General features: G+C 38.9%; 1 protein-coding gene across 12 annotated transcripts in view; it reads left to right on the forward strand.

Annotated features, from left to right (window-relative positions):
- Window positions 1-15,984, forward strand: part of LOC140492018 (transcription factor 7-like 2) — a 240,016-nt gene that overhangs the window by 213,239 nt on the left and 10,793 nt on the right. For 4 of the 12 annotated variants that reach the window (XM_072590626.1, XM_072590627.1, XM_072590628.1 and 1 more), the window contains 2 exons: window positions 6,369-6,417; window positions 10,596-10,668. In XM_072590626.1, coding sequence (XP_072446727.1) covers window positions 6,369-6,417; window positions 10,596-10,668 — 122 coding nt within the window. Of the gene's footprint in view, window positions 1-6,368; window positions 6,418-10,595; window positions 10,669-11,244; window positions 11,319-15,984 lie in introns of those variants that run through there. The other 8 variants (XM_072590633.1, XM_072590637.1, XM_072590634.1 and 5 more) reach the window with 5 other exon arrangements.

The raw sequence follows: 15,984 nt of genomic DNA on the forward strand, positions 1-15,984 counted from the left end.
CAAGTTCAGCAGGTTATTTAACCATGGAGAGGACATCATTTCTAAGCTTGATCCTCTCTTCACCCATACACACTTTCTAACCAAAGTCAACTATCTAACAACTAAAAGCGTGAAATTGGCTGGTATTTTACCTCCTATCTTTTAAGGCACTGACGCTACTTGTACCAACCTTACCAGCAGGCACAGTATTCATATTGGTGATTGGCTGTAGATTGTTAGCTGGCTCTGCATTCTAGAAATTCAGGGCACATTTTGTTTGACAACTTCTGTGTACTGCATTGTTCCTTCCTCACAAAATTATTATTTATAGGATTTTCTGTAATCAGTATACTTTTCTGCCCCTTTCTTGCCTATAACCTACAACATAGTCCCCAGAGATGCCAGTATACCTCGGTCATAAAGCCAGTCTTCATGAGTGGAATTAGATAGGGAGTTTTGGCAAAGTATTTGATTGAAAAGGGCATCTAAGTCAAATCCATTTTTCACCCAGTGCACACACATGTGAATTTCCCACCCAAGTCATTAAACAGTGTTCAGCAGCAGAAACTCCGGCTAATACTCCCCTTCTTTAGCAAGGTATACTTAGCTCAGTAAAAACACCCTTTAATGGCTCGATTGAAGTCAGCAATGACCAGTCTGGGGCATTCTGATCCATACCTTTGATTATTGTAGAATGCAGTCAAACCCAGAGGTTTTGTAGTATTTTTTCAGGGAGGTTTGTTAGTATTTCAAAGATCAAGTAACAAGTCACCTGTATTGATCTTATGTCTTGCAAAGTGAAGCCAAAATATGATTGGGAATGGCAGGGTAAAAGGAATGCAATATGAAAACCTGAAAAGGGTTATTGGAAAGAATTACAGGAATAGAAAATGAGTCATTATATTGCATGAAGATATCCAACAGTTTTCAGACAAACTATAGTGTAAGAAGGTCATTACTTTAGCATATCACTGACTGGAAGTAGGCAGGATTACTTGTAATTCCAATGATGTTTTCTCCATTCACATCTGACCTAAATGTATAGAATGCCTACAGTGTGGAAACAGGTTCTTCAGCCGAACAAGTCCACACCAACCCACCAAAACGTATCCCACCCAAATTCATTCCCCTACCTTTATCCCCGACTAATACACCTAACCTACACATCCCAGAACACTATGGGCAATTTAGCATGGCCAATTCACCTAACCTGCACATCTTTGAACTGTGAGAGGAAACTGGAGCATCCAGAGGAAACCCAAGCAGACACTGGGAAATATGCAAACTCCACGCAAACAGTTGCCATAGGCTGGAATCAAATCCAGGTCCCTGGCACCGTGAAGTAGCAGTGCTAACCACTGAGCCATTGTGTCACCCCACAGCATTAAATAAGCACAGAGATTGCAGTAATCATTAGAGTAAATTTTAAGCATTTCTCATAGTATATGATACCATCTAAACCTCTCAATTCCATTTCATTTCACACCAATTTGAAATAGGCCACTTGGCCCATCAAGTCTGCCGCACTGTTCAGTAAGATTATGGATGATCAGTTTGTGTTTTGAATGCCACATTCCCATTTACCTTCAATCATCTTTGATTCCCCAGTGACTAGCAAGGACCTGTCTACCACTGTCTTAAAAATATTCATGGTTTCTGCTTCTTCAGCCTTCCAAAGTCACACAGTCCTCTCGGAGAACAAAAAAAGATCTCTGCCTTAAAACTTTTAAACAATAGTTCTGGACTTACCCACAAAAGGAAACATCCTTTCTCCATCTTTTCAAAACCATTGAGAATCTTATAACTTCAATCAAATCTCAATCATTCCAAGTATCAAAGGAAACCTACTATGAACCACCTTCAGTGTATTTATACCTTCCCTTAAGGACAGAGACCAAAACTGCACACAATTCTATATTTGAGATGTGATCTAACCAATGCTTTGTATAGCTGAAGCATAATATCTTTCCTTTTATGTTCAATTCCTCTTATAGTATGGATAGCATCCCAACAACCTTCTTAATCAAAAAACCGATCAATGGATTTGGATCAATGTGCTGAAGAGTCATAGGATGGAGTTAATTTGAATAAATGCAGGGAATTGCATTTTTGTAAAACAAACAGGGCAGGGCTTATAGTGTAGAGCCAAAGTAGTGTTGTAAAACTGTGAGACCTTGAGGTTCACGTACATAATTCTTTAAAATTGTGTAACAGGTTGACAGGGTGGTTAAGAAAGCATTTAGCGCACTTGCTGTCATTGCTCAGACCTTTGAGTCTAGATATTGGGACGTCATGTTGAGGTTGTGCAAAGGTGAGGCCTCTACTAGGGTACTGTGTACAGTTCTGGGATTGGAGGGTTTGAGTTATAAAAATAGGCTGGATGGGCTGGGACATTATTTTTCACTGGAGACCTTAAAGAACTTTATAAAATCATGAGGTGCATAGATTAGGTGAATAGTAAGGGTGTTTACCCTCGGAGTGGGGGAAATTCAAAACTAGGGGACATATTTTTAAGGTGAGAAGAGAAGCTTTAAAAAGGACAACTTTATTTATATGGAGTGGTTTATAGATTTGATTCAATTCCCTACAGTATGGAAACAGGCCATTTGACACAATAAGTCCACACCAACCCTCTGAAGAGTAACCCACCCAGACCCATTCCCCTACCCTATATTTACCCCTGACTAATGCACTAACACAATGGGCAATTTAGCATGGCCAATTCACCTGACCTGCACATCTTTGGATTGTGGGAGGCAACCAGAGCACCCGGACAAAACCTGCACAGACACGGGGAGAATATGCAAACACCACGTAGATAGTCACCTGAGGCGGGAATCAAACCCAGGGGCTCCCTGATGCTGTGAGGCAGCAGTGCTAATCACTGAGCCACCATGCCATCCCTGCCACACTGTTCTTGTGTAGAATGAACTGCCTGAAGAAGTGGTGGATGCAGATCTAGTTACAATATTTAAAAGATAAGTACGTGAATCGGAAAGCTTTGGAGCGATACAGGCTAAACCCAGGGAAGTGGGACTAGTTTAGTTTGGGAACATGGTTGGCATGGACTAGTTGGGTGAAAGGGATTGTTTCCATGCTGTATGTCTCTTATCAGAACTGTGGATGCTGGAAATCAGAAAAAAAACAGAAATTGCTGGAAAATCTCAGCAGGCCTGGCAGCATCTATGTAAAGGAATCAGACTTAACATTTTGGGCCCAGTGACCCTTCTTCAGAACTGATGGTTGCTAGAAAAAAGTTGCTTTTTAGGGTTGGGGGAGGGAATAATGAGTGGAGATAGAGCCAAACAGAGAGAGAAGAGCAGTTGGACAGACAAAGAAGTGGATAATGGTCAGCCTGAGAGAATGAATGGCTGCTAATGACTATTCGTGGCTAACAATTAGTCATGTGTAAGAGCAGACCATATGATAACAAAGCCTGATGTGTGGGGATTGAGGTAAGGGCATGGGAGAAGGTGCCCCAAGTCCTAACATTGTTGAACCTTCTTAATCGCATGCTGTACTTGCATACTAACTTATTATGATACATATACTAGAACATGTAGATCCATCTACACCTCAGAATTCTGCAATTAGTCTCTATTTAATAATACATAATAATATTTAAGTAATAATTTTAATTCTTCTGACAAAGTCAACAAATTCACGTTTTCCTACTTTATACTCTATCTGGCAGATTTCTGCACTGCAACTATCTACGTGGGTCGACACCCTTGTTATATTATCTACACAATGTACTTTCCTACCTATCTTGGTGTCATCTGCAAATTTAGCTACCATGTCTTTGTTCCCTTCATCTAAGTCATTGAAATAATTCATAAAAAAGTTGAGAATCTGGCTCAGAGGCTGTCGGACTCCACTTGTTACATCCTGCCAATCTGAAAAAGACCCATTTATGCATGCTGTTTCTTTTCTGCCAACCAGCTTCTGTACAGGCCAATATGTCACCTCCTATAATATGATTTTCCATTTGCACAATAGCCCTTTATGTGGCACCATAAATAGCCTTCAATAACTATCAGGCAATCACAAATCTTACTAAATTTGTTCAAAACAAAGCAAGAACAATCTTTTTAAAGGCAATCTGTACCAGGAACATTGAGCGTGCTGACAGTACTACACATCACAGCTCTTACTAAAATGGATATCACAAAAACAGTATGTAAGATAGAATGCTTGATCCCTATATCTCTGCTGAACTAACTGATAGCAGTCAGAATGCTGCAGTAGTCAGTCACACTTCCAAGATAGGAGGAGAAAATCAGTCTGTTCACCCACTCTGGATTGCATCCACTGATTCCTGTTGAAGGTGTATGCATGTGTAGGTATTTGTGTATGCATGTGATCATAGATGTATGTATGTACACATGTGCAGAGAGTTGATATTGACAAGATTGAGCCCATGGTCCATTCTACTTTACTAGCCTGACATCACGGTAGACACATGACTGACAGATACTTGATTAAGATCCGATAGAGATATAGACAATGAAAGATGTAATGAGGTCAGGACATAAAGGCAAAGAAGGGGAAATTTTAGCAAGGAAAATCAAATTTAAAAATTTGGAATAAGCAATGCCTAAAATCAGTTGCAATAGAATATTCTGGGGAAGTCTAGACAATGTCGTAAACCACAGTGGGAAAGCCTCTATATCACACATGAATATCCAATCTGGAATTAAACTTTTAGTTTCCCAGTCTTAAAATTAACACCCACTAACCCAATTCTTTATGTATCTCCAAATAGACATGGCTAGTGCTAAATTCCAACACACACACATATCCATGGGAGTAAATACATTCCAAAAAGCAGAAAGCTTAATTCTGTAGTCACAATCCACTGATAGGAAATCTGATACAGGAAACTAATAAAATTTTCTGTTCAGTCATAAAAAAGGCCATCTTCAATGTTGATCTTTTCTTAAAATATAATATCGGAAAATGGGGACTTGTAAGTTATCAGCTTTTAGTTTGAATTCACAGACATTTCTTGTACTGTAAAGCACCACATTTTATTTAGGAGGAATGGTCTGATAGGATAAAGATCAAACACTTGCATCTGTTTGTTCTTTTTAAATGGAAACTGGCAAGTAGCCTGCCTCCTTCCCCTTCCATCCTACTAGCTAATGGGAATTATTGAATTGCCTTTGCAAATTTTTTCAGGCTTCTAATGTTTCGTTCCTAGACTTTTCTTTGTGCTGATGCTCCTGGCATCTGGTGAGACCTGAGTGCGAAACTGGAATCTAGGTTATGTTTCCTGGTCCTTACATCAGAAAGGAAGTACAGTGGGTCCCACACTAACAAAGCACACTATAGTGACGAAATGTTCCGCCTTCGGAGAAACCACAAAGAGCTCATGTTATAATTTCAAAGGTTAGCTATAAATGCCAAAAGACCAAATTTGTGTATATATATATATATATATATATTCCTCACTTGCACAGTCAGCTTTTCTTTAAAAAAACATATTTTGCTTCTTTCGACGTTATATTAAAGTTCCTCTCCCCGTCAACTGCACTATTTCTGTCTGAGAGAGGGGCAGGCTGTTCATAAGATTGTACCATTTCAGTTGGAAGTTAAGACGTGTACAAGAGTGCCATGGGTGATATGACATTTCATCTTCCCTTCCTTTTTTAGAGAAATCCTTTTGCTGCCCTGAACTTCCTTATGTACATCTACGGACTAACCATATTTCAATGCTTAATTTTCCTTAATGTTTTGATGAATAAATATGCTTCATATAAAATAAAGGATCATTTTTATTTTCTTTATTCTCTTTGAATACTCACATCAATGTTTTAAAATTAATGTTGTTATTCTTTAGTATATGGTCCCTCATTTTGCTTTATAACATATAAGCTCCGCCTCAGGCAACTGACTATGTGGAGTTTGCACATTCTCCCTGTGTCTGCGCGGGTTTCTTCCAGATGCTCCGGTTTCCTCCCACAGTCCAAAAATGTGCAGGTTAGGTGAATTGGCCATGCTAAATTCAGTGTTAGCTGAAGGGGTAAATGTAGGGGAATGGGTTGTGCTTTGGCGGGTCGGTGTGGATTTGTTGGGCCAAAGGACCTGTTTCCACACTGTAAGTAATCTAATCTAAGCTGGATAGAGTAACAGCACATTATTGAATCTATCATAAGCTTTCCTAGGGAGAATCTCAAGGCTGCAGAGTGGACAGTTCAGGAAGATTCGAATCCAGGTCAGGAAAGTCTAAGCTATCCTTGATGCTCTGGAGTACTCCTACAAAATGAGAGCATTGCCATTAATAAAAACAATAAGCAGTTTTTAAGAATGCCCAAAAGACTAGAAATGTTTAATATCTTGTGTCTTCGATAAATAGACTTGATTATGTTGGAAATTATTTATTGTAGGGTAAAAAGAAAAGAAGGAAAAGAGAAAAACAGCAAGACTCTGATCCAGGTATGGAGATTTTTCATGTCATAACTTGTGTTTGTTGTTCACCTATGACTGTGCATCTCATTCAACCGTAACATGAAATCATGGGATGAATCGCAGTATGCAGTATTACCAAGCTATTGTATTAAGGATATTTCTTAAACTTTCATTTTATCAAACAAGTCAACCATTTCACTAATGTTTAAGGCCTTCATTAAAATAGCAGCCTGTAGAATTTCAGACCAATTTGCTAATGCATACCATAACTACACTACAACAGACGTAAAATGCATTTGCAGTAACATGCAGCAAATAGGAGTTTTCTACGGGTCCATCCAGTGCTAAAGAAGGGCAAGTATATTCTGAAATTATAAATCACTGAAGTTCATTTGAACTATTTGCCTATATTTTGAACACATAAAAATGTGACAGACTTGAAATAAGCTCCAAAGTGTTTGGGTTCTTTGTAAGATAATCATTACATGGTTTACGTAGGAAGCTTTATTTTAAGGTTTTAACTTCTTGTGATCATTCTAGCAAGAGTTGAAAGATGCATATGTCGCTGTTTCAAAGGACAATGGCTGCTCTGATCTGAGAGTGAGAAAGAGAATTGGTTATCACTATGTTGTAGCATCAACCCCTGCATTGATTTATTACAGAACTTTTACTAGGGCACTCTGCGCTTTTGAAGGTGGCAGAGGGTTAATATATGTCCTTATGCCTGATGTAAAGTGTCATCTGGATGGAGCACAGAAAGAAACCTGAATGAAGAGGATTTCACATCTTATTGAAGCTCACCTTTCAAAAATGGAAGGGGATTCAGCTGAGCTTAATTGCATCTGTACGGTCTTTACCCCTTAATTTTCATTCTACGTTCTACCCAAGGAAAACTCAATATCCAACTCCCCCAGCCCCATAAATATCTGGATAACTTTTCTTCCTTTTTGAAAATACAAATAAGCCAGAAGGGCTGTGTATCATCTCCGTCGTGATAAAACATTTCAAGATGATTTAAGTTTTTCGGTGGTGCATCTTTGACAAAAGGCCTCATCATGAATGTTCACTTAACTTGTGCTTTGACACAGAAATATTCAGTGTCTTTGTATTTGATTACTATATACCCCAAGGGACTAAATTTGACTGTCTTCTATAATTCCCTGTTTTAGAATATTTAGATTTATTTGGTATATGTAACTTGAGGGGATGCCATTTGCAAACGGTTTTATTTGTTCATCAGTGAGGGGCGTGGTGGGAGTAATCTTCTGAAAATTATAAGCAGAGCTTGTTCAGAAATCCTGTGGGTTCTTTCAAGAACAGTAAAAGTATTACAATGTACCTCTAAACAAACTTTTCAGACAGAAAACCAAAATTGAAAAAGAGACTCTGCCTCTAAAATGAAAGAAGAAAGCTTTAAAAAGCACCTGTGGTGCTGAGACTTCTCACAATGTTAAACCTTGCACAGGCGAACACAGGATGAACAGTCCCACACAGTTAGAGACAGGCACACACAAACAAACAGGCACAACACAAAATGCAAACATTCAATCATGCAATACGCACAAAGAAGCAGTTGTAGACTTGCCAACGTTAAGGGCATTTAAATGGTAATTGGATAAACATATGGATGAGAATGGAATAGTGTAGGTTAGATGGGCTTCAGATTGGCTTCACAAGTCAGTGCAACATCGAGGGCCGAAGGGCCTGTACTGCGCTGTCATGTTTTAAGTTCTGTGTTCTATGTGTGGAAGGAGGACTTTAACCTTTTGATCCAATACAGTCAGTTAGGGTGGGTGTTAGCAGATGAAAGGGAGACCCCCAGTAGGGTGTAGGAAACTCGGACATTGCAGCTCCCCTTCACCCTCGCATGTGATATCACTGATGGGTTTGTGAGCTGGATTTCAGCCAAAGCTCCCAGTCAGGTGAGAAATACAGGACCAGATAAATCAGAGCTTGGATTGATGGGGGATAGTGGGAGGTTTCTGTCCACATGGGATGGAAGAGGGAAGGTGAGAGACCTAATGGAAATTATGAGACAGACTCCTCAGTAAGGTTCCAGGAGCAGGTTCAGAAGGTTAGGTGGGGTGTAGGTTCAGATCACAAGTGTTTTATGATGCAGGTATGCTATATCAAGTGGTAAGGAAAAAGGTGCTACCTCCTTGATTCAACGAACTTTCTCTCCCTATGGAACCGGATTTTCCAAGGGTCAGGAACCCAGCAGAGCAGAGTTAGTTTCAACATGAAACATAAAAATGAGGCACATAGCTTCAGCAACCCAAGGACGCCTACTTTTTGAAATGAATATATCCCCATGGATTCATGAACAAGAATATTTACAGCCAAAGGATCGCTAAAGCACAAGTATACACACACAGGCAAGTCCACAGAAAATGGAAGGAACAGGGACAAATAATAGCAAATACACACTGTTAGAAAGAAAAATCAATCCTGCTGTTAAGCCTCTCTCCAAAAATGAAGGAAGGTCTTCATGATGAAAATACTCTCATCAATAAAAAGCAAGCACCACTCACACATTTAATTCGGCCTTTTAAGATAATATTACCCAGTTCTCCGAAATCATTGATCGAACTTTGATGGCCAGGATTTGATGAATATAGAAAATGACACTTCAAAAAGAAGCAAGGTTGTTGCTCGGCTTCTTTGGTATTTGTGGTTTGGCTCATATTGCTATTTTATTTTGTTTTTAGTCTTACTAAACATTTCCATTTATAAAATTAGGCTGCATGTGCAATTTTTCCAGTTAGAATGAACTGCATGCGCAAGCTGTTCTTTCTTTCAGAGATCGTTTAAAACCTGAAAAATCCTAACAAGGTAGCCATATAGTCTGAAGTACATATAATTACGATAAAATAGGAGAAGAAAAGATGTACAGGAAGATTTTAAAAACACTGTCACTGTTCTTCCAAGTATACAACAGACAATTCTGCAGCTGTCATTTTGAATAGGTTTCAGGGAATACCTTCAAAATAAGGGTCTCCCATTTAAGGTGAAGAGGATTCTTTTTCTCTCAGACAATCATTAGTCTTTGGAAAATCTTTTCCATAGTGGAGGCTCGTCATTGAGTATATTCAAGGCTGAGTCAGACAATTCTTCTAATGACGAGGGAGTGTTGTTATAAAGAGCAGGCAGGAAAGTGGATTTAAGGACACAGTCAGATCAGACTTGACCTTGTTGAATGGTGAAGCAGGTTAACGGAGTCGAATGGCCTACTCTTCTGCTTACTTATGATTTTATCAACCACTAATAGAATTAATGAGAAATCAGAATGTCACGGGTGTTAGAAGAATTGGTAAAGCGTTAATATTGTCAGCGGGCTACATTCACATTTTGAATAATGAAAGACATTCCTTTTTTTTTCTGGAAGAATCCATTTACAAGAAATAGAACTCAATTTTGTTAGCATTACTTCTTCATTCCAATTTTGCCCTTTTGTCAAAAAATGACATTACATTACATCTCACTCAAGTGGCAGTTCTTTATGTTAACCTGCTTTGTTTCAGATCATGCGAACATGTGTATCTCAGTCTGACCACTCCCTGTCTGATGTTCAAATCTATTTATTTTCCGAGAAGCAATTAATCTAGACAGTGCAGCCAAGTTTATTCCTTTCATTCATTGCCCTACAAGTTGTACCACTCTTCCTGCCCAAGATTGGCAGGCTAGCTATCAAACCTGAGATATTCCTACATTGTATGAGTCAGTGCCTGCCAGACATTTACACACTGAAGCACCAAGACACATATCGATTTAACAATTTCTCATGACAGTCGGGAGGTGGCCAGTTTTGAAGGGTTAGTTTCAGCTTTGAGTGATTTCCTTCATTCTAGCAAAACTCTGCTTTATCTGAATACTGTAGCATCCTCTCTGCAAACATGGAGGTTTTTTGCTTTCCTCTTTTTTTTAATATTAATTTCATAACACCTTTTGTGTTTGTTTAATTCAGCATCTTTATATGTAGTAAAAAGCACATGCACTCTGCTTAATAAGTAAAATGTATGCCTTACTAAAACAACCTTCAAATTGACTCTGTTGTGTCAAATAACTTTGTTCAATTATTGTAACAGTTGCTATAACATCTATTGCTTTTCTTTGCTTTTTTTTTCTATCATTTTTTCATGCCTTCCTTGCCCATCCTTGCCACATGTTCTGCTTTTTTTTTGTTTCTTTTTGTTTTATTTGTTCAGATCCAAGCTCTCCTAAGAAATGCCGGGCACGCTTTGGCCTTGACCAACGGACAGACTGGTGCGGCCCTTGCAGGTGTGTATTTTGTTGCCTAACACTCTGCTTTAGCCATTCTTCTTGCCAGGTGCCTCTACTTTCAGATTTGCAGGACCTGCAGATAAAGCACAGCCGATACCAAATCGAATGCAAATATTTCAGAGGCAGTATTACATAAGGCCTGTGTTGGGGACAATGATAAGCTCACCTGCCTTTTAAATTTGCTGCACCACTTCAAGGCATTTTAAGCAAATTACATTCAAGACAGAAGAGCTAAGAACCACAATACCACAGAACTCTGCCACCATCTTGATTTTGTGGCCATACTATTGTATATTATTTCAATTCACCTTTCAAAAAGTGTTGTGCCAGGTACCTTCTTTAGGGCAGAGTCTCTTGTTCAAACAAATTAATAGTTTTGAGAAACAGTCTAAAAGGGCCTGCAACATATGAAAAAGCAATGCAATCTCTTTGAAGCCCATATTCTCTCTCCTGGTTGAATATTCTGTGTGGAGCTGCGGTTGCTTCTCTGGCTGACCTGGATTGCATACTAACGCCATTTCTTTTAAAAATTGTGTTCCTCTATTGTTGTTTTTGTTTACTTCACACTAACAGATTCAAACACCGCAATGATGTGTCGCCCATTGTTCGAACTTGATCTGCAATAGATGCGGTGCCTCCTCTGCAGGTACCCATAATTACTCTATCTTTAACGGGCTTGACATTTTTTTTATAATAACAATTTTTTGACAAAACTTCTCTTACCTGTTCTGTAGAGGCTTCATCGAAGAAGGTCACCTTTATGGAGACAGCATTTGGCACACCATTTTCTTGTTTAAGTGGGAGAAGTGATGTAAGTTAGAAGAGATCCATCCATGTCAATTCCATCATGGTGACATTGTGCTCAAATGCTAACTCGATATTGATAACAAATTAGGTCACAGGACCTGTTCTTGCAAACAAGTAGGAAAGAAAAGGGTTTGCCAAAGAAGTTCTCACGATGATGACCTTCCTTCAATGTAATTGTTGACAGTCTCACCATGGAGTCAGATGGCACTGTTTAGGAGTGGTGTGAAGATGGAAGGGAAAATGGACCATTTTAAATAAATTAACAAATTTATAGGACTAGATCTAGAAGGTAGGAGCTTAACATGTGAGGAATGTATTTAACACCCATTTTAAAAAAACCTGTTCATATAAATACAATTCTCTCTTCACGGAAATCTACTGGAGCTTCAGTCAAATAGGAAAAGCAATTGCGTTTTTTTGTGGAAGGATAGCATGCTATTCATCGTATTCATTCTTTTCATCTCAGGTAGCAATGGTACCTTTCTGCTCTTTCATTTCCATTCCAGGAGAAACATTTTATGTTAAGTAGTCAGGCATTGTTACTGTTCTCCTTATGATATGACAGTTAAAAATATATTTAAAATCTTTCAACAGCTGTGTAACTGTCTAGGTGTCTATGAATGATTATTGTAAAGTTTTTTCTCTTTAAGTTTAAGTGAGTAGGGAACATCACACATTATGTGCAGCAAACCTTTGCTGACTCCAGAGGCATGATTTGGTGCGCAAATAAAAAACCTTGCGCTTTTTTGGATGAAATCCAATTTTCCTTCAGATTCAAGACTCCGCACCATTTTCCCTGGCATTTTCTGCAAATCAGGAATGCTTAGTGTGCAAAACACACATGTGTTCCTCCCAAGCAGTCTCCACCTAGGTCAGGTTTCCCCTTATAAATGGAGAACAAAAATTGGATTTCCTCATGCACAGAATGATCTTCTGCAAGCGTTAGGTCTTGAAAGTCCATTAATAGCACAACAGGTTTGACAGTTTGTGATGAAAATGGTAAGACTGGGGAGGAGTCTGGACATTCTAAAAGGTAAGTGTAAAAGTTTTAGACACTTTCAAATGTCACTATAAGGTGCTGTATTGTAAATGAGTTGTAATGCAGAGATACATTGTCAGAGTGTGTCGTACAAAGGTAAATTTACCCTTACCTTGAACACTATTGTGCAATTGTTTACATGGATTATAGTGAGTTTCCAATTGAGATAGTGCCATAATATAAAACTTTTTTAAAAATATCCTTTGCTATTAAGCTTTTATGATCTGATTTGATTGGACTGTTCTGGCTGTTTTAAAAAATATGCCTGTTTATGAAGGTAGGAAACAAAAGGTTTAAAACTGCTGTCTTCCATTGATGGCACAGGGGAATCCGAGGATGCACAAGGTGGTATGAGGTTTGTGAGCAGATTAGGAGAATGTGAGGTGGTGCAAGAAATTTTGAAATGGTATGGATTGACATGGGTGAATTGAGTGAGATTTAGGGGTCTCTGTTTAATGCTGGGAGCAGTGCTGCTAATTGATGTGCTGCTACAGCACTCCTTTGCATTCACATTGTAAAGCATTGTAGTTTTGCTCACAATATGCACTTCACATCCAATCCCTGGGTGAAAGAGACATGGACTAATTGTGCATTGAACTATGAAGATGCACCAGTTGGATTTTCTCAAGCTCAGATGAAAATTCAGCCCTAAATTTCCACAATATCAATAATCATTTGTGATGTCTGTGGTACAATGTGTGGCCACATACATGTCCAGCCTTTTCAAACCTGTTCCACTATTGAATTGAAACCTGACTGCTCTGTGCATTAATTATATTTATCTTTTCATCTTAGGCTAACATAGTTTGGGAGAAGAAAATTCCATATTTTCTCTATCTTTGGTGAAAAATTATTCCCTGATTTCAATGATCAAGTCTCCTTTGCTGGCCAGGGAAGAGAATTCTACTATCAGTTGACCCTCTGAGAGAAACAAAACACCTTATCTCCTTATCTCAGTCTTAAATGGGAATCCCTTGAATTTCTCCCCCACCTGTCTAGACTCCCTTACAAGGGGAAAAAAGTCATCTCAGCATCCAACTTGCCAAGTTTCCTCAGGATCTTATATATTTCTTCATAACTTCCTTCATAAGATAACCTCTTCATTCCAGCAATCTACTCAGAACTGCTTCTATTGCAATTACATTCTTTCTTAGGCGGGGAGACCAAAACTTTACACAATACTTAATGCAATCTCACCAAGGCACTGCACAGCTGCAGCAAAGTCTCCCTATTTTAATACTGTATTTCCCTTACAGTAAATAGCAAAATTCCATTTGCCTTCCTAATCAGTAGCAATATCTGCATAGTATCTTTATGATTCATATACCAGGACACCCAGATAACTCTGTACATTGGGTTTGAAAGCATCTCTCTATTCAAATGTATGTATGTAACTTTTCCAGCTGTCAAAGTGGATAATTGCACATTTTCTCTTATACTGTTTCTGCCAAACCTTTGCCCGCTCAATTAGCCTATCTAAATCCCTCAGTAGACCTTTTTATGTACTGTTGACATGTTATTTTCCTATCTATCTTTATTGTCATCAACAAATTTACATTCAGTCCCTTCAACCAAGATTTTGAAGTAGATTGTAAGTAGTTGAGGCTCCATCATTAATGCCTGTGGTACTCCTCTAGTAGCACAGAAACATAGAAAAATAGAAAAGGGGTAGGCTATTCAGCCCTTCGAGCTTGTTCTGTCATTCAATATGATCATGGCTGATCATAAACCTCTAATGCTGAATAAATTGTATCCTGTTAAAGAAAGCCAGGTAGGAAAACACGGATGATCTGAGGATCATTTTCCAATCCTCACTCAATCATAGGCTATATGATATAGGTCTGACTACCTTACCTATGGTAAGGTAAGAAAATCAATATTAATAGGATCAACTCTTTCTTGAAAAGGCATGGATTAATCAGGGTTTGTCAGCATGGTTTTGTTAAATGAGGTTTGCATCATACTAATTTGCAGTGTTTGAGGCAGGAACAAGAAGAATTGATAAAGGTATTGCAGTGGACTTTGCATGAATTTTAATAAGATATTTGATAGGGTGCCGCATAGCATACTGGTCAGAAAAAATAAAACCCATTGGATACAGGAGCATATGGCTAGTTGGATTTAAAATTAGCTAAGTGACAGGAAATAAAAGGGTAATGGTCAACCTACACTTTTGTGAAATGAAAATGGTTCCCATAGGTGTTCCACAGTACTTGGCATTTTGTCCCTACTGTTACTGGTGTATATTAATTACACAGATCCAATTGTGGGAGGCAAGATTGGGAAATCCACAGTATTCACATTGGAAAAGAGCAATGTTAGTGAGAATACTGAGATACAGGCTATTAAATTAGATGGGATTGTGGTGGACAAAGAGGAGGTTTAAGCGATTTTGGAAGATCTGAAAATAGATAAGACCCCTGGGCCAGATGGGATTTATCCTCGGATTCTCTGGGAAACCAGGGAGGAGATTGCAGAGCTTTTGGTTTTGATCTTTATGTCAGCATTGCCGACAGGAGTAGTGCCAGAAGACTGGAGGGTAGCAAATGTTGTTCCTTGTTCAAAAAGGGGAGTCGGGACAACCCTGGTAATTATAGGCCAGTGAGCCTCACTTCAGTTGTGGGTAAGGTGTTGGAAAGGGTTATAAGAGATAGAATTTGTAATCATCTGGAAAGGAATAATTTGATTAGGGTCAACACAGTTTTATGAGGGGTAGGTTGTGCCTAACTAACCTTATTGAGTTCTTCAAGAAGGTAACAAAACAGATGAATTAAGGTAAAGCGGTTGATGTGGTCTATATGAACTTTAATAAGGCATTTGATAAGATCCACACAGTAGGCTATTCCACAAAAAACGGAGTTTTGGGATTGAAGGTGATTTAGTGGTTTGGATCAGAAATTGGCTAGCTGAAATAAGACAGGAGTAGGTAGTTAATGGGAAATGTTCATCCTAGAGCTCCATTACCAGTGGTGTGCTGCAAGGATCTGTTTTGGGGCCATTGCTGTTTGTCATTTTTATAAATGACCTGGATGTGGGCGTAGAAGGATGGGTTAGTAAATTTGCGGATGATATTAAGGTAGGCAGAATTGTGGATAGTGCCAAAGGGTGTTGTGGGTTATAGAGGGCCATAGATAAGATGCAGAGCTGGGCTGAGAAGTGGTAGATATAGTTTAATGCGGAAAAGTGTGAGGTAGTTCACTTTGGTAGAAGTAACAGGAATGCAGAGTACTGGGCTAATGGTAAAATTCTTGGCAGTGTAGTTGAATAGAGAGATCTCGGTGTCCAGTTGCCACCCACATTGATAGGGTTGTTAAGAAGGCATTAGGTGTGTTGCCATTGATTGGTAGGAGGATTGAGTTTTGGAGCATGAGATCATGCTTCAGCTGTACAAGACACTGGTAAGGCCGCACCTGGAGTATTGTGTACAGTTCTCGTCACCGCATTACAGGAAGCATGTGGAAGCTTTG

Source organism: Chiloscyllium punctatum, chromosome 20 (genome assembly GCF_047496795.1).
Source record: "Chiloscyllium punctatum isolate Juve2018m chromosome 20, sChiPun1.3, whole genome shotgun sequence".
NCBI classification, from domain to species: domain Eukaryota; kingdom Metazoa; phylum Chordata; class Chondrichthyes; order Orectolobiformes; family Hemiscylliidae; genus Chiloscyllium; species Chiloscyllium punctatum.